The 18,192-nt window shown below is 55.4% G+C and overlaps 1 protein-coding gene across 2 annotated transcripts in view; it reads left to right on the plus strand.

The window, feature by feature from the left end:
- FAIM2 (Fas apoptotic inhibitory molecule 2) overlaps positions 1-18,192 on the plus strand; it is a 34,037-nt gene that overhangs the window by 2,307 nt on the left and 13,538 nt on the right. Inside the window, exons 2-11 of one of the 2 annotated variants that reach the window (XM_004006372.5) lie at positions 1,093-1,288; positions 4,370-4,473; positions 4,879-4,943; positions 5,376-5,429; positions 11,442-11,492; positions 11,786-11,825; positions 12,303-12,340; positions 12,870-12,957; positions 13,240-13,335; positions 14,979-15,032. In XM_004006372.5, coding sequence (XP_004006421.1) covers positions 1,093-1,288; positions 4,370-4,473; positions 4,879-4,943; positions 5,376-5,429; positions 11,442-11,492; positions 11,786-11,825; positions 12,303-12,340; positions 12,870-12,957; positions 13,240-13,335; positions 14,979-15,032 — 786 coding nt within the window. The remainder of the gene's footprint in view (positions 1-1,092; positions 1,289-4,369; positions 4,474-4,878; positions 4,944-5,375; positions 5,430-11,441; positions 11,493-11,785; positions 11,826-12,302; positions 12,341-12,869; positions 12,958-13,239; positions 13,336-14,978; positions 15,033-18,192) is intronic. The other variant, XM_060412635.1, reaches the window with a different exon arrangement.

Genomic DNA, 18,192 nt, shown 5'->3' on the forward strand with positions numbered 1-18,192 from the left:
AAATATAGTTAGCAAGGTAACAGCGAGATTGAGTGAGAGAACCTTTCATTGAGTAATATTTTTTAAGTGCCTACTCTGTGCGAGGCCCTTCTCTGGACCCCAGGAAGAAGGTGAAATTGTATAGAGCTGGGCACTGCCCCAAGGACAGTGACCCCCAATGGTGGGCTCTCCTAAGAATTTCCAGCTTCCTCAATTCTTAACCCTGTTCCAGTGTGTATGCCTCTGGCCAGCTCCAAGCCTCCTAGAGCTCAGTTCTCCCATCCATAAAATAAGATTCTTTTTTCCAGCTTTATTGGGGGTAGAATTGACAAATAGAAATTGTATATAGGGACTTCCCTGGTGGTCCAATGGTTAAGACTCCACGCTTCCATTCAGGGAGTGTAGGTTCGATCCCCGTAGGAGAACTAAGATCCCACATGCTGCATGGCACAGCCAAAAACGAAAAAACAAATTGTATCTAAGGTGTATGATATTTTGATGTACATGTAACTTGCAAAATGATCACCCCAATCAAGCCAGTTAACACATCCATCACTTCACAGAGTTACTTTCTCTTTGTTTTTTGGTGGCAAGAACACTTATGATCTACCCTTTCAGCAGATTTCAAGGACACAATACAGTATTGTTAACTCTAGCCGCCGTGCTGTGCAGTAGATTTCCACAACTTATTCATCGTGCATAACTGAACCTTTGTACCCTTTGACCAGTATCTCCCCACTCCCCCCACCACCCCCTGACCCTGGCAGCCACCGTTCTACTCTGTGCTCCTGTGAGTTTGATGATTTTAGAGTCCATGTATAAGTGAGATCCTCCAGTTTTTTCTTTCTGGGTCTGGCTTATTTCACTTAGCATAATGTCCTCCTGGTTCATTCATGCTGTTGCAAATGACAGGAATTCCTTCTTTTTTAAGGCTGAATAATATTCCGTTGTATATATACCTCACGTAAAATAGGGAAACTCTTGTCTGCACCCCTGTCATTCTAGTAAGGGGAAAAAGTACCTGGGGGAATCCCAGAAGTGGAGGGGCTGGTGCGGAGGACTTGGGTGGCGCCCTGTCCCCAGTGACTGTCTTTCTCTGCCTCTCCTCCACAGCTCTCCGTGGCTAACAAGGCCCCCGGGACAGAGGGGCAGCAGCAGGCGAATGGTGAGAAGAAGGAGACTCCGGCAGTGCCCTCGGCCCCGCCCTCCTATGAGGAGGCCACCTCTGGGGAGGGGCTCAAGGCAGGAGCCTTCCCCCCAGCCCCCTCGGCTATGCCTCTCCACCCCAGCTGGGCCTATGTGGACCCTAGTAAGTCTCTCAGTTCCTGGAGGCAGGAGCCTCAGGGGAAGTGGTGGGCCCGTATGAAAAAACTTGTGTAGGAAGAAGTTGCCCAGAAATAGATGCACTGTGTGGTTGTCAGATGAGGCTGTGATGTCAAAGGTTTGGGATTTGGAGGACTGTTCTAGGGATAGGTCAAGGAGAACTCCATGAGAAAAGAGAGATACAGTTTCTGCAGTCAGAGTTCTCTCCAGTAGGGAAGAGGGGTTTTTTCCAAGTTATTGAGCTAGGACAAGAAGAGGGGACAGATGGGGGAGAAGAACCAGGAGTTGGTCTAGAAGGAAGGGATGCAGAGTAGGAGTGGGCAAAGTTAGAGTGGACACAGGAAGGAACAGTGCAAGACCACAGTTGACCGTGGCCTCAACTGGGACTGGCTCCCTGTGAATGGAATGCAGTCTGCTTACATGCTGGCTGATCTGAAACCTTGTGCATGGAGGCCCCAGGGTTGTTGGGGGCCCCAGCCTGAGGATCCCCTTCATCCATCATTCTCCTTGACTCTTTTCCTCCCCCAGGCCTTAACTGGAAGCAAATATCAGCCGTAGTGGGATTCCCTGGTGGGTCAGATGGTAGAGAACCCACCTGCAATGCAGGAGACCCAGGTTCGATCCCTGGGTCTGGAAGATCCCCTTGAAGGAGGGCATAGCAACCCACTCCAGTATTCTTGCCTGGAGAATCCCATGGACAGAAGAGCCTGGTGGGCTACAGTCCATGGGGTTGCAAAGAGTCAGACACGATGGAGCAACTAACCCACACCAGCCTTAGCATCTCTCACAGTCAGGTACAGTTCCTAAGCAGACCCAGGCAGGCTGATGCTAGCTAGCTCTTTGCAGACTAAGAATCATGGCTGGTAGGGACCCCTCTATTAGGCTGAGCAGCCTGGGGAAACTTTGCCTCAGGGCTGGGAACATACAACCCCCCATGAGCTGTAATGAAGTCTTCCTCAGCCCCTTCAACCTCCCGCAACAGCCCCTCGATCCCCTCCCCCACCTTACTGAGTCCCCACCCCCAACCCCAACAGAATTCTAGAAGCGGCCCCAAGAACAATGCCTCAGACAGTCTTTACTCACAAGGAGTGGCCACCATGGTTCGCACCTCCCACCACAAAGCTCCTCGGGCCAAGAAGACCCACCCCACCGTGACCTACTGGAGGGCCTACGAAGGTTTGGTGTTCATGGGAGCCCTTCCTACTGCCCCTGACACCCACAGGACTGCTTTTTCTCTCCTTTCCTCCCTTTCTGTGGCCTGGCCATTTGGGCTTTGGCAGGCAATGTAGACAGTACACAGAGTAGTGAAGGATGAGAGGTTTAGGGTCTTCAAGCCCCAGGCTGGCAATTGGTCCACCTCCCTCCCCACTTCCTCATTTCCTGTGTCCTGGTTGCCAGGAATGGCTGCCGTAAGGAATGTTTTCACAGAACTGTCAGGGCAGAGGAAAGCAGCTCATTTCAGTCGGCAGATGACAAACATTTCCTAAGCCTGCACCAGGCACTGTGTCTGGCACTGAGCTGGTTTCTAGGGATGCACCGATTTTTAAGACTTACATTCACAGAAGTGACTGTGTAGACAATAAATGGACAACCACCACATAGGGAAACAGGTGCGGTGATGGAGGCCTCAGCCTTTCACCTGCCGGACAGTCAGGGAGGACTTCCTGGAGGAAGGGGTATCCACATGGAGTCCTGAAGGATGGCATGTGTTAGCTTGGTGAAGAGGTGGGAAAAGGAGTGTCTGAGGTTGAAAGAAAGAATATGCAGAGGTTCAGAGGCATGAGAACATATCACTGAAAAAAATATAGTCACGCTGGAGAAGAGTAGCAGGGAGCAGTGTGCACTGGAGCTGGAGGGCTCATGGGAGGCTGAGGAGGCTTTATTAGGGAACTCGGACTTGAGTAAAAGGCAGTGTGTTAGTCATTAAGTCCTGTCTGACTCTCTGTGACCCCGTGGACTGTAGCCCACCAGGCTCCTCTGTCCATGTAATTCTTCAGGCCAAAATACTAGAGTGGGTAGCTATTCCCTTTTATAGGGGATCTTTCCAGCCCAGGGTTGGAACCCCAGCTGCATGGACTTCAGGCAAATTCTTTACCATCTGAGCCACTGGGGAAGCCCAAAAGGCAGTGGGGAGCTGTCAAAGAACTTGAAGCAAGGGCAGTGCCAACATCAGCTTTGAAAGACCAAGATAGAGGCTATTGTGGTGGAGGGAAAGGTCGGGGAGAGCTGGTAGGGATAGTAGGGGAGAATAGAGTGGACATATTTAAGGCCTTAGGAATGATTCAGATGCAGAATTAAGAGGTTGGTGTGGTCAGCATCAGGCGCAAAGTTTTCACTTTTATCTTGTTTCATCCCCAGTGGGTGGGTATCACCGACCTCTATCATAGAAGAGACTCAGAGAAGGCTGGTGACTCCCTTAAGGGCCCGCAGCTAGCCAGTCTTGAGGACCGATCCACATGTTTTCCTGTGGAGCCCATGCTTTTCTGAAAGTCTAAGTTCTAGGACCAGGCTCCCAAACTTCACCTGACTTTATTTCCCCTCCAGTCACTGCCTTTCCCTGGTTCCCAGCTAGAGCACCAGCAGGTCTGATCTCCCCAGGAGTCTCCACTTCCCACCCCAAAGGCCTCAGAGCAACCTGGGGTTGGACCAATGACCCTGGGGATGTGTGAAGTGGCCCTGGGGGAGTGGCTGTCCCCTCTCTGATTCTCAGCCGAGAGGGAGCTAGAGTGTCCAGGGAGGGGGATGGGGGGCACAAGAGGGAAAGGCCACATTTCTATGAAAGAGCATGGCCCCCAGGGAGCCCCAGCTGGGGGTGGGGGCAGGAAGAAGGGGAGGAGACAGTTCTTTCTCAGGACTCATAATAGGACAGGTGAGAGGCACCCTGGGAGAGGTCTGGGACCTCTGTGGGAAGAGATGCGGTGGGGCTGGAGGTTTGAGAATGGGGCTAGAGAGAGAGGCTTCGCCTGGTCCCGGGAGCCAGTCTGACAAATGCTCTGAGCGGGTGGCCATCGGGGGCGGTGTTCACATGTGTGTGGGGGGCACTCATGGCCCTCCCCCTGCCACCCAGACAGCAACTCCAGCTATGAGAGTGGCTTCCCCACTGGAGACCATGAGTTCTTCACCACCTTCAGTTGGGACGACCAGAAGGTTCGCCGAGTCTTCATCAGAAAGGTAACTGCCTCCCCCAACTCTCCCAGACTAGGAGGGTGGGCGGAAAAATCCTCTTGAGAAACCCCTGGCCCAACCCTCTGCCCAGAGGCCACCCTTCTCCCCATCGCTGTGATCCCAGCTGATAGTACCTGCTCTAAGTGGGGGCATCCACCACCCCCTGCTATGCCTGAACACCTGCTCTCTTCTCCCCAGATCCCATGGGTGTAAGCTGTGGAGCGTCATTGCTCTCTTTTCTTCTTGGCCTGGATTCCTCCCAGTGACTCTGAAAATGGAGGGTGGAGGGCCTGGGATGCGGGTCTGGAGGGTAGATCGAGTCACCAGGAAGCTGGGCCCTCCTGATCTTGGCTGGGGGCCTGAGCCCCCGGGCCTTCCCCTAAGCTGAGAGGAACCCCTTCCTGTCCCCAGGTCTATACTATTCTGCTGATTCAGCTGCTGGTGACCCTGGGTGTCGTGGCTCTCTTTACCTTCTGGTGAGTTGACCATGTGGACCAGCATGCTCCAGGAGCGGTGGGGCCAGGCCTGGGGTTGGGGGCATCCAGCATCAGACAGGTCTGGAAATGTTTGCCTGGGCATATTTGTTCAGGGCAGTGGCCCCCCTCGTGCTGGGAAGAACCTTAGCCTGGGCACGTGGAGGGGTCCTCCATCCAGTGGGGGTGGCCCCATGCTTCTGGGCCAGCAAGTGTCTGTGAAGCAGTTGTTCCTCTCAGACACACCAGCCCTACATCCAGGCATGTCCACGTCTCAGCCCAAGACTGTAGCTGGGGTCCCCTGCCCCAGTGGGGTGCAGTCTCCTTTCTTCCTCTCCAGCCCTGTGAACTGGGGGCGGGGGGCAGGTGCAGATACAGAATCAGAAATGGAGACAGAGGGTCAATTCGGATTCTCTCTTCCTCCCTTCTCTGCAGTGACCCCGTTAAGGACTATGTCCAGGCCAACCCAGGCTGGTACTGGGCATCCTAGTGAGTATTCCACGCCACCCACCCCCCTCACCGGAAGCACCCATGGCGGCCCAGGGTGGAAGGTCTCTGCTGACAAGTCCCAGCCCATGGCCTCTCCCCACACCATGGGGACTGTCCTCACAGGAGCATGGCCAGAAGGGCCCTTCTGAGGTGTTTAGGTCTGAGAGGGAGGGGAGAGGAGGGGTGTTGGTTCTGGAGCCTGCATAAGGTGGGAAGGGTGGCGCTGGGGTCATAGCTAGAGAGACCCAGACCTTGACCCTGAGCAGAGAGGGGCTGGGACACCTTGGCCTACACTAATAATAATGTTGCTACTCTTATTAACATAGTTGTTATTAGTGCTTACGAATTATTAATCATAATAGCTGCCACTTATAAAGTGCCTAATAAGGGCTGGGCATTGTTCACTGTGCTTGATACACAGTATTGCATTCGCTCAGGTCTACTGGGTATAATTACCTCAGAAAACTCAGTCTCGGAGAGGTTGAGTTTGCCCAAGGTCACACAGGCAGACAGTGGTGGAGCTGGGGTTCAAACCCAGGATTCAAGTTGAGGCTTGCACTCTTAATCCCTCTGCTTGGCAGACTCCCTTCGCCTCGAGCAGTCAGCTCCCGCCTATCCTAAACTCTGCAAGGAACATGGAAAGTAACTTGAGAGGCTATTCTGACCCTCCCAGGTGGGCAATTAAGAAATTGTTCTGGATAACACCAGGCCGGACCACCATGGGCTCAGAGCAGAACCACTGTCAGCAAAGTCTCCTTCGGCACCCATTGCGAGCCCAGGCCGGGATGGGGCTGCTGGGAAGGCGGCCTCTGCAGGGCCAGGCGGCCTGTGAAAGAGGAGGGGCAGCCCTCAGTCCCCGTCAGGGGCCGCGTGCCTCAGAGGAGGGGCCACGAGGACTGGGGACCGGAGTGGCTTAAGCAAAAGCGTGTGTGGGAGCTGGAGTGGGAGTGCATGGGGGTACATCTGTTGAGTTAGGGACCAGGCTGGCAGAGTACTGCAAGGTTCCGTGGAGTGGAATCTAGGACACCCCACAGAGCAGTGGGCCTTCTGGGATGGAGGCCCCGAGTGTCCACCCAAGGAGCTTGTGCACAACAGCTGTCCCAGGCCTGTTATTGAAAAGGAATCTGGTGGAAAATGGAGGCTCAGCCCAGAGCTTCTTGGATCACCCAAGCCCAGAACAGTCCCACAGTGGGCCTTGAGATAACATAAGCCAGCCCAGAGACTGACAGGAAGGAGACATCTTGGCCTCTGGGGCTCTTTAAGAGCCCCAAGCTGGGGGTCCCAGGGGAGGAGACGTTCACACCCAAAGCCTTTCTTAGGGTGCAGGACAGAGGGCCTGTCTGCAGACCAGGCAGGGAGGCAAGCGTCTAGGGGATCTGGGCACGCTAATGAGGGTAAAGCTAATGAGGCCCCAGGGACCGCCACCCCAATCAGCCCACGTGGCGGGTTGGCATGACTCCCAGCACATCAGCACCTCCTGGCAGCCTCTGAGCCCCGAGACCGCGAGAGTAGAGTTGCCAGGCCCCTCGTCAGGCCTTCTGTGGGGGAGTCTTCAGGACTCTGTGCCCTGAGCAGATGGAGCAGGGGAACAATCCAAGAATAAGCAGCTCAGGAAGTGGAGGCAGAGTCGACCCACGGAGGGCGGGTGTGAGACTCTGACCTCCGAATGCCGAGACTTAGCATCCTCCTTCCTCCTCAGCATCTCCAGGCAGAAAACAGAGATGCTGTGCTGGGCTCAGGGATGGATGGGGGTGGAGATAAGCCGGAACTGGGCCTGGGCCCTGAGCTTTCCGTGGAGGATGGCAAAGCCTTAATGGTGCTGATGAATTCATCACCTAGATGCTGTGCTGTCCTACAAAAAGCCAGCCTGTGGCTCTGTCCTTCCAGCCCCCTCCCCACCTCACCTTGGTCCTGAGTCTGCCTCTGGGTCGGACACCTAGCAGGGCTGACATCTAATGGGTCTCACCCCCTCCAAGTACCAAGTCCTTAATAGCAATAAGAATGAAATAGGTCTTTTTCTCTGTATGAGGCACTGTGCCGTGGGATTTGCAGATATTCCTCATTCGATCCCTAACAATAAACCTCCCAGGCAAATACTGTTATTAGTACCATTTTATACATTAAAAAAAATGAAGGTCAGAGTGAAGATGTTGCTTCCTAAGCAGCAGAGCCAGGATTGAAGCCTGTCTTTCTGACCGCAAAGCTGTTACACATCCCCTCCGTGCCCGGCAGCCTCCCCAACAGCCAGAAACTGGTTCCAGAGCAGCGTAAGTTGGGAGAGGACGCTGGGTTTGGACGCTGGCCTCCACCTGAGCCTCGTGCCTCTGTGTTGACATTCTGTAAATAGACCATGGCTCCAGCTCAGGCCCTGGGGCCCTGGATCTGACGAGTCTGTCTCTCTCTCACTCCTGTGACTCGTTCTCCACTCCCTGGACGGCCGCCTCCCAGCACCCCCACCCCCAGCCCTCGCTTTCTCCAGGCCCCAATTACCTCCCTCAGTGGGCTCTTGCCTTACTGTCTGATTGCTTCCTCTGAGCCGCAGCAGCAGGAACTGCATGCCTCCCTGCAGTGGGGGGAGTAAGGCCTGTGGTATAGAGGTGGGGGGAGCCAGACAGAGGAGGACAAATGTGAGTCCAGAGCTGGGCCGGGGGGCGGGGTGGGTCCCAGTCTCTCCAGGAAGCTGTCAGTCGGCCAGGATCTAGTCATAATAATAACAGCTCTCATCCTCAAGTCCCTACCCTTCACCAGGCCTTGGTGCTCAAGGCTGTACTGGGTGCTTCCATCCAACTCTCGCTACAGCCCAGTGAGCTGGTACCAGTATTCCTATTTGACAAAGCAGGAAGCTGGGGCTCTGCAATTCAGCAGCTTGTTCAAGGTCACATGACAGTGGGGCCAGAGCTGGGATGGGAAATGTGAGGGTCAGGCTCCTAAGCTGCCCCCAGGCCACCCGTCCCTCTGCCCTTCCTCCCAACCACTCATCTGGAGGGTTGGGGAGCTCTGGACCGGAGAGAGAAGGAGGTTGAGCTCTGCCCTCAGGAAGCTTCTAGACTGGCCAGGGAGATAGGCCCCACACCCAGGATACACATAGACTGTGGTATTATTATTATCATTATTGCTGAAGTGACTGACCGGTGACTCAAGGGGGACCCAAAGAGAGCAAGTGCCGGAGTGTTTCTTAACAACTCCAAGGGCAGGGTGATGCCACAGTCCCTCACAGAGCAGGATGTCTTGCAGCAGCCCTGGTCATGGCACTGAGAACCCCTCCATCACCGTGGCAACAGTGACGCAGCATTTGCGAGCCGCTGAAGAGCAGGGAAGGGTGAAGACAGAGGGCTCCTGTTCACGAAATCCAGTGGGCTTGTCTCAACCCCTGCATTCCCTGAGTTTTTCATCCAGGAATGTTTAAAGATAGCCTAACCCGTGCTACGCTGAGGATTAGACAATAGGTCCTTCCAGATGCTACGCCTGGGTGCAGATCCGATGAGCAGGCCTGTGGGGTATGAGGTGCAGGCTTCAGCTGAGTTCTGCCTGCGGTGCACAGAGCAAGCCCTTCCAACCCCGGCCACAGGCATCCTCGCCAGTCAGTCCTTCCCAGCAGGGGCAGAGGGAGGTGGTCACCCCGTGAGGATGCGGAGGGCGATGAGAGGGTAGATGGAGGGGTGGAGCATGGTGCAGGATGGGCTGGAGAGGTAGGCGGGGAGTGGATCACAGAAGACATTGCCAGGTCTTTGGAATTTTAAACAGAAGAGTCACATGATGGAATCTGCCTGTAGCTTGGAGAGTGGCAGGCAGGGTTGGAGGCAGAAGGACCAGATAGACAGAGGTGGCTCAACCTAAAAGGGTGGTTGCAGGAATGGAGAAAAGGGAACAGATTTGAGAGCTGCCTAGGTAGAGGACTTACAGGTCCAAGTGATTAGCTGGGTGTAGCAGGCTGGGCGTCACAGCTGACGGAGCTGCTGGGTGGGTGCCTCCAAGGCTGCAATGGGGGGTGCCCAAGAAGGAGCAAGGCAGAGGACAAGTTCGACTCTAACCTTCTGCGTTGGGCATATTTCTGAACGTGTCTGCCCAGTAGGCAGTTGGTTATTCAGGTCTGAGGTTGAGAAGGAGATTCTAGATCAGAAACATGGGCGTGCAAGTCCCGAGCATCTGCCTGATAAAGGGAGTCCTAGGAATGCGTGAACCCACCCAAGGGGAGCATGAAAGGAGGAGCCTGATGGAAGAGACCGGTGCTGAAGCGGGTGGAGAAGGAGTGACCGAGGGAGTCAGGCGGGAACCCAAGGCTATGTCACTGTGGAACCAGGGCAGCAAGTGAGAGACCAGATATTGAGAAGCCAGGAAAGACAAGGATGGACGAGCGTCAGCTGGACTCAACAAGGTCATAGTGATGTTGCAAAGATAGCTCTCATTAAGCTGGGGCTCAGGCTGGTTTGTTGAGGAGTAATGAGATGGAGAAAATGCCTTGAACAGCAACAACTTTTTCAAGAAGCTTGGCTGTAAGGGTGGGTGGATAAAGTAGCAGTAGCTAGAACCATGGAAGGTGTTGTTTAAAGATGGGGAACAGCTGAGGAGGTGTGTGAGGGAGAAGTGGTGGTGGTCAGTGGTAGGACAGGGGAGGGTGTGGGACCCAGAGGCTTGGGGATTAGTCTGCAATGAGAGGAGGCACAGGAGGAAGCACACAGAGATCCGTGACGTGATGTTTTCAGGTGGCAGACAGGGAGCCAGGGCGCCCCACCTCATCCCAGATCTTTCTGGGACACATCAGGGCAGACCAGGCAGGAGAGTGAGGCAGCCTGGGAGGTTTGAAGCTGGAGGAGGACGGTTGGCATTGCTGCCATAGGGGATGGGTGAGAGAACTGAGGAGAGAGATGGGGAGGGATGACAGGTGCCATGTCTGAGGGCACATTGGGCACTGGAGACCATGCACTGGTGTTGGCACCAATCTAGGTAGGCATGGGCATGCCCCACCCTTGGGTCCTCAGCCCTCATCTCCAACCTCCTGGACTGGCCTCCACTTCCACTGCTCTCCAGAAAATCCTCAACCCTGAATCCTTGTCTCTGGGTTTCACTTGAGCTTCTTGCCAGTCTCCTGGTGGACACGGCCACCTGATTCAGAAATTCATGCCATAGATACTTCTCACTGTGCCAGGTGCTGGCAGGAAAAACAAGATCGTTACAAGTAGCAACAGGTCCAGGGAAAGGCCTGAAGGAGGCAGTGTGGGGTAGTGGTTATAAGCGAGGACTCTGGGGCCAGAATGCCTGGGTTCTAACCCTGCCTCTGCTGTTGTGGTAGTTGTGTGACCTTGGACAAGTTGGCTGGCCCCAGTGAGCCTCACAGAGACGATGTGAGGATTATATTAGTTCATAGTCATAAAGCATGTAGTTCTCTGGCTGGCACATAGAGAACACTATATGAACTCCACATATGAAACTACGCATATACACCTATATCTATGCGCGCACGTGTGTGTGTTCAGTCATGTCTCATGCTTTGCAACTCCGTGGACTGCAGCCTGCCAGGCTCCTCTGTCCATGGACTCTTCCAGGCAAGAATACTGGAGTGAGTTGCCATTCCCTATTCCAGGGGATCTTCCCGACCCAGGGATCAAACTTGCATCTCTTGTGTCTCCTGCATTGACAGGTGGATTCTTCACCACCAGGCCACCTGGGAAGTCCACGTTTGTGTATACACACACACACACACACACACACACACACACACACACACACACGTTATATTATCTGGAGGAAAACCACTTTGGATTGGGTGGTTAGCTATTCTATGGCACCCAAGATTCATGATTTCTAGAAGTAGGCTCATCTTTCCTCTCTTTTGGAACTGGACTATCACCCTGTCCGTTGCAAGGTTCTAGGATGCTTGTGGGCTTAACCAATCCCTGCCCCTGCCCTGCAGCACCCTGCTTGGTGTCCTGTGGGCAGAGAGTGGGTTGAGCAGGCGACGGAGTGGCAAGGCTTCAGGAAAGACCAGCTGACTCCCCCGTCTGTCTCTCGCAGCGCTGTGTTCTTTGCGACCTACCTGACCCTGGCCTGCTGTTCTGGACCCAGGTAAAGATGGTGGCGGGGGAAACTTGTGGGAACATGAACAGGGTCTTGGAAGTTCTGGCCCCAGTCCTGCCTGCCACCAGTGCTGTGCACCCCTAAGAGAGCCCCATTTTCTGAGCTCTGTTAAGCAGGCCTGCCTTCCCCCATTTCCTTGGCACCTCAAAGGTGGGGGGAGGGTGAGTGGACAGATGGGGGCCCGTGGGGATGTGCCCCAGGAGCGGGGGTGAGCTTACGGAGCCCCAGTCTGTGCTGCCCACACCCCCACTCTCCTCTGAACTCGGCGGCTTGCCTTACAGGAGGCATTTCCCCTGGAACCTGATCCTCCTGACCATCTTTGTAAGTGACTTGGGGGTATCTGGGGACAGATGCTGTAGTGATGGAGGGAGCAGGGATGCAGGGTGAATTTCGAGGGCCAGGAGTTGGGGACAGCCAAGATGAGGTCACTGAGGGAGGCAGGGGTATTTTCACCCCACTTTTTCTTCGAAGACAGTTCACCCTCTCTTTCCAAATGAGCTTTCTCTCTCCACTCCATCCACTCTCTCTTTCCACTATGATTGTGTTTTTAAGAGGTTTGTGTGGGAAATCCTAGAGCTGTGGGTGACAATGGGGATGGTCATAGGAAAGGGGAAGAGAAGGGCTGCAAAAGAACAAAGGCACAGCTGGCTCAAGGCCCGTTGGGACCGCCTTCCCCAGATGAAGTCCTGGAGGTAAGCGCATATGCACAAAGCAGACTCAGAGTTGAGGGGTGCACGCAAGGGGAGGCCCTTGAAGGTGTCTGGGCCCCATCATTCCCTCACGCTGTTCTCCTTTCAGACCCTGTCCATGGCCTACCTCACTGGAATGTTGTCCAGGTAAAGCGGATAGGCAGAATGGGGGAGTTGCCCCAAACACTATCCCTCCTGGGAGCGCTGGCTAGGCAGGTGTTGGGGAGGGGCAGGCAGGTAGGAAATGCTGGCTTCAAGCCCACTCCTCCTGCACTCTACGGGACAGTGCCTCCAAGACCTGGCCAGGCTGGCGGGGTTGGGGTGGGAGATGGAGGAGAGCAAGGTGACACCTCTCAAACTGCAGCTGAAAGGACCCCAGACTCATGCTCATGCAGTTCCCTGAAAGCCACCTCTATATACCAGCACAAACCCCACCACCACCACCACCTCTCCAGGATCCTTCTAACAGGATTTCGAGTCTTAAGCATGTTGGGAGGTTGGGTTCTAGTAGAAAGGAAGGGGAGGCAGGAGAGGGAGGATCATGGGAAAGGAGGGAAGGTGGGGCCCCCACGGTGGTGGGATCAGGTCCTTGCAGAAGCGGGTGGGCCTGGGAGGAGGGCTGGGGGAGACCAGAAGCCCTGCCCCTAAGCTGAGCCCCTGCCCGCGGGTCCTGCAGTTACTACAACACCACATCTGTGCTGCTGTGCCTGAGCATCACGGCCCTCGTCTGCCTCTCGGTCACCGTCTTCAGCTTCCAGACCAAGGTCAGCTCTGGGGCCCGTGGGCCCGGGAAGGCAGGTGGGGTGCAGGCTCCGAGCTTGGATCCCTGGCTGGGGAGAGGTCACAAGGATGAGAAGCGTGTGGGGACGGCACCTGGAGTGGATGGGGAGGAACGCCAGATTCTGGGGTGAGCACTGGAAGACAGCCTGCTGCCGAGGCCGAGGCCTTCTGGCCAGCGTGCTGCCTGGCCAGGGCCCCCAGGAACGCCAGGCCGCCCTGTGCAGGCCTGAGGGGCCCGGCAGCTGACGCTCAGCCCGTCCCTGCAGTTCGACTTCACATCCTGCCAAGGTGTGCTCTTCGTGCTGCTCATGACCCTCTTCTTCAGTGGGCTCATCCTGGCCATCCTCCTGCCCTTCCAATATGTGAGTCTGTGGCTCTGCCTGCCTGCCGCCCCTGGGGATAAAGGGGGTGGGATTGCTGGCCCGAGGCCGCCGCTTCCTCCTGCGCCCTCCAGGGAAGGCCCGGAGCCAAGGCCTCACAGCCTGCCATTCAGTCCTGCCCCTCCTGGCACCTTCCGTGGGCTTGTTGGCAGTGTAAGCAAACACAGGCTTTTCTTGGCAGGTCTGGGCACCTGCCTGCTCCACAAGCCACATCCGGCTTCACCTTTCCCATCCTCCCCGCTAGGGTGGAGGTGAGGCTGAGGCGGAGGGCTAGGAGCGTTTGTAAACCCTAGGCAGGCGAGGGGCTCTGGAGCTCCATGGGGCTACGAAGCCCAGAGGGGCCCTGAGGACAGGCCTCCTGGGACTCTGGAGGGATCAGTCAAGTCCAGAGAGCCAGGATCTGGCTGGCCAGGCAGGTGGAAAGTGAGACGACAGGGCTTTAAGCACACCCTCACGTCATGAGGGGGTCCATGGGAACAGTCGAATCTCGGCTCTTTAAGTGTCTGGCCTGCCCGGGAAACCCAGCTAGGACTGCTCGGGGCTCAGTGACCTCGGCTGAGGCCCAGGCACTCGGGCCGCTGCAGGTGGAGAAGGGGCAGACCGAGGGCATCACAGGACGGGGTTTGAGTCCTGGGAACCCAAGAGAGCAGCTACTGGACCCCTGCTGAAAACCCAGTGCTGTGCCTGCCCCCAGGCTCCTCTTGGTCCCCACCACCCCTTTTCTTCCAGGCCCAGAGCAGCCTTCTTCCCTGCCCCTCCCCTACCCCATCCTGCCCAGCCCCCGGGGATTGGCTCCCAGTCCAGGACATCAGGATTGGTTCTGGCATTTCCTTGGCTCTTCCCAGGATCCTGTTGACGAAGGGAGGAACCGGAGCTGGCCTAGGGGCCCTCTGTGTATCTAGGATGGGGGAGGGGGTACAGGAAGGGGCCCAGAGCGTCAAAGAACCCTTTATTGACCCAGGTCAGGCTCATAGGATGCCTGTGTTTCCAGGAATCTTCTGGGGGAAGGCCCTACAGAGGGCATGGCTAGTTTGGCACCTCTTGCAAGGTTTCCACACACAGCCAGGTGCCATTGAGTCTCCCCGGGGGAGCGGAGGTTGGGAAGCGGGGGCAGACAATCCCATCAAGTTCAGCGACAAGGACTCCGGGTGCCCCTCCTCCCCGACTAAAGTCTATCCGCTTTCCCCTGAGACCCTCACCTCCACAGGCAGAGCCAGGGAGTCCCGACAGGGGGACCGAAAGCACAGGAATGAGTGCACGCTGGGAGGAGGGCGCAGCCTCCGGCCAGACTCAGGCTGGGAGGATGACAGGGCCCCATAGGATGAGTCACCCTGGGCCAGCCTCAGCCTGGGGCTGTGTGTGGAGCGAAGAAGTGCTGGCCAGTCGGGAGCTCCCCTGCCAGCCCCTCACGATCACTGTTATTCTGGGGCTCCCCTAGCCCAGAGGGTTAAGGACCTCTCGGTCTGGGGCTGGGTTAGGGGGGTGGTGAGAGAGAGGGCCCCCCCGGGGAGGTCTGTCCTGCGCCCTCCATTCTCAGGACTGACCCCTTCTCCCCTCCCCGCTGCCCCTCACCCCCGCCGCCCACCCTCACCCTCCCTGAGTCCATATTTTTGTCTGCCTTGCAGGTGCCCTGGCTCCACGCAGTGTATGCCGTGCTGGGAGCAGGCGTGTTTACATTGGTGAGTGTACCCCCCGGGGCCCCGCCTTCTCAGCCCCCCACCACCTCCTCAGGCCCCTCTTCCGTCCCTATCTTCCTCATAGTCCACTCCTCTGAACCCCCATGGAGCGTCAGTGGGCAGGGGCGGGACTCAGTGCTGCTCAGGTCTCCAAGACAGATCAGCTGACCCGTGCACAGGCATGGAAGGTTGTAACAGCAGAACTGACACTTTAAACAGAGCTGGGAAGGGATACCCCTGGTTCCTGGGGAGAGGTTGAGTGTCGCTTGTGGGAGCAGGAAAGTGAGGGTGTCCCCACCACATGGACTAAGTTAGCCCTGGCTGTCTCCTGGAGGTAATCTGGGAAGACTTCTTGGAGTAAAGGAGATTCCAAGTACTCGGTGACAGATGCATTTAGACCGAACTTGTCCTTGGCTGCCTCACCAAGCTGAGAGTGTTGATGATGATAACGATAACGATGATAGTTAATATTTTATTGAGCACTTACTTCTCTCGCAGCAAGCTCTTCACATACACTAACTCCTCACCGTAGCTCTATAAAATAGTTTCTGTTTTTCTCAAATTAAGATGAGGAGCTTGAGCTCAGAGACTTTAAATCCCTCCCCAGGTGGCACTAGTGGGAAAGAACCTGCCTGCCAACGCAGGAGACATAAAACAATGAATGGTAAATCAACTAGTGTGGCCTTGATCAAGACTAGGGCACCAACTCATCCTGGTTGACCCAGAACTTTACTAGTCTCAGCACTGAAAGTCCTCCTTCTTGAGGGGAAACCCCCTGGGAACTGCAAGCTTGGACAAACCAGGATGGTTGATTATCCTATGGCACTAATTGCTCTTGGTTCCGGACCAGCAGTCTTTCTTACAGATGTGTGTGTGTGTGTGTTTAGTCGTTCAGAGACGTCCGACTCTTTGCAGCCCCATGGACTGGAGCTTGCCAGGCTCCTCTGTCTGTGGGGATTCTCCAGGCAAGAATACTAGTTGACTGGGTTGCCGTGTCCTTCTCCAGGGGATCTTTCTGACCCAGGGATCAAACCCACATCTCATATATCACCTGCATTGCAGGCTTTTTTTTTACCTGCTGAGCCATCAGGGAAGCCCTTCCTGCAGATAGTACCTGCTGAAGACAAATCTCAGTGAAAAGGATGGGTCAGGGGAGTCAGCCTAGGAGGAAAGGAAGCAGGAGGGTCAGACTGAGGGGAGTGAGACTGGGGAGGCCGAAGAGAACGGTGTTTGCAGGGACAGATGGAAGAAGAAGAGGGGTCCAGGCAGGGCAAAGTGGGAGGAGGGCAATCACTGAGGGAGGGTCAGGAAGTGTGCTTGGCTTCTTGCTGCTGCAAGTGCGTCAGCTGTGCGGGGAGACTGTGCAGACAAGTAGGGTTGGATGAACAGTAATCCCTTAAATTTGTTTAATAATCATTTGTTATTAGAAATAATAAAAACAATCCCAACTATCGGTTCCACCCTTTCCATTTTACAAAGCACTTTCACACATATTATCTCGTGGGATCTCCATCACATCCCAGGGAGGGAGGCAGTGCTTCTGTTAGAAGACCTGCTTTCTAGATATACCCGAGGTCACGGGTGTTAAGGGGCTGGCACAGAGTCCCACTGCCAGTAAAGGGCAGATTTAGGGCAGGACCCAGTTGTCCTGGGCCCAGCCTGCTGCCATTTCCAGAACCCCCATCATCCCCCTCAAAGAGGAGAACTTCTATTGGCTTAAAGTGGGGAGAGGCTGGGGCGATCTCTCTGGCAATGTTCCCCTCTTTCTCTTGCACCATCTGTATTGCCCTTTCTACTGGATTTTTTCCATCAGCATAAAAGCAGGCTTTAATTTCTCCCAACTGAAAAAAATAGCAATACAAAGCCCCTGACTCGCATTTGCCTCTAGTGCCCTGTTTAGAGCAGAGCTTCTTACAGGGGAGCCTGCGCTGTCTCCAGTCCTTCTCCCTCCCTCCCTCCCTTCTCTCCACTCCATCGTTCCTGTGTGTGCTTAGTCGCTCAGTCGTGTCTGACTCTTTGCGACCTCATGGACTGTAGCCTGCCCGGCTCCTTTGTCCATGGGGATTGTCCAGGCAAGAATACTGGAGTGGGTTGCCATGCCCTCCTCCAGGAGATCTTCCCAACCCAGGGATCGAACCCCAGTCTCCCACATTGCAGATGGATTCTTTACCATCTGAGACACCAGGAAAGCCCATGAATACTGGAGTGGGTAGCCTATCCCTTCTCCAGGGGAGCTTCCTGACCCAGGAATCGAACCGGGGTCTCCTGTGTTGCAGGCGGATTCTTTACCAGCTGAGCTACCAGGGAAGACTGAATCCTCTTTAAATGTTCTCATCAGGGTCCCCGGTGGGCTCCCTGTGACTGAAGCCGGTGGTCATTTCTCAGTCCTCACCTTGCTCTACTCTCGGCAGCATTTGGTACAGTTGCTCATGCCCTCCCCCCAGAAGCCTCTTCTTCACTTGGGATCCAAGCACCAGCATCTGCCTCTGCTTTCATGGCTCCCCCCTGGTCCATGTCGCCATCATGTCCCACCTGGATTCTTGACATGGCCCCCCGTGGTGGGTGCAGTCTGTACCAGTACCACAGCGGTGGGAGGGATCCTGTTCATTGTTAAATGAGGTCAGATCATTTCTGCACTTGGAGAAGGAAATGGCAGCCCACTCCAGTGTTCTTGCCTGGAGAATCCCAGGGACAGAGGAGCCTGGTGGGCTGCCGTCTATGGGGTCGCACAGAGTCGGACACGACTGAAGCGACTTAGCAGCAGCAGCAGCATTTCTGCACTTGGCCTCCAGCAGTCGCTGCCCACTGCCCGCAGGCCCTCCTGACCTCATGGCCTCCCGCTCCTGCTGCAGCCACAAGCATCCTTGCTGCTCCCTAGGATGGCAGGCTCACTCCCAGCCCCAGGCCCCTGCTCCCATAGTTGCCTCTGTCGATTCTTTCTGATCTTCTCACCACTCCCCATCTCCTCTCCTTCACGTGTTTGCTTTGTTTACAGTCTTGTGTGCTGAGTGTGTTTATACACACACACACACACACACACACACACACACAGGCATGCCCACAGGTCTCTCCCTTTATTTCTCTCCATCGCACATCTCTTCCTTTGACATACTGTATGTTTTTCTGGTTTGTTTATTTATTGTCTCTGTCCAGCAGAATTTAA

The sequence above is a fragment of the Ovis aries genome, chromosome 3, assembly GCF_016772045.2.
Source record: "Ovis aries strain OAR_USU_Benz2616 breed Rambouillet chromosome 3, ARS-UI_Ramb_v3.0, whole genome shotgun sequence".
Lineage (NCBI taxonomy): Eukaryota > Metazoa > Chordata > Mammalia > Artiodactyla > Bovidae > Ovis > Ovis aries.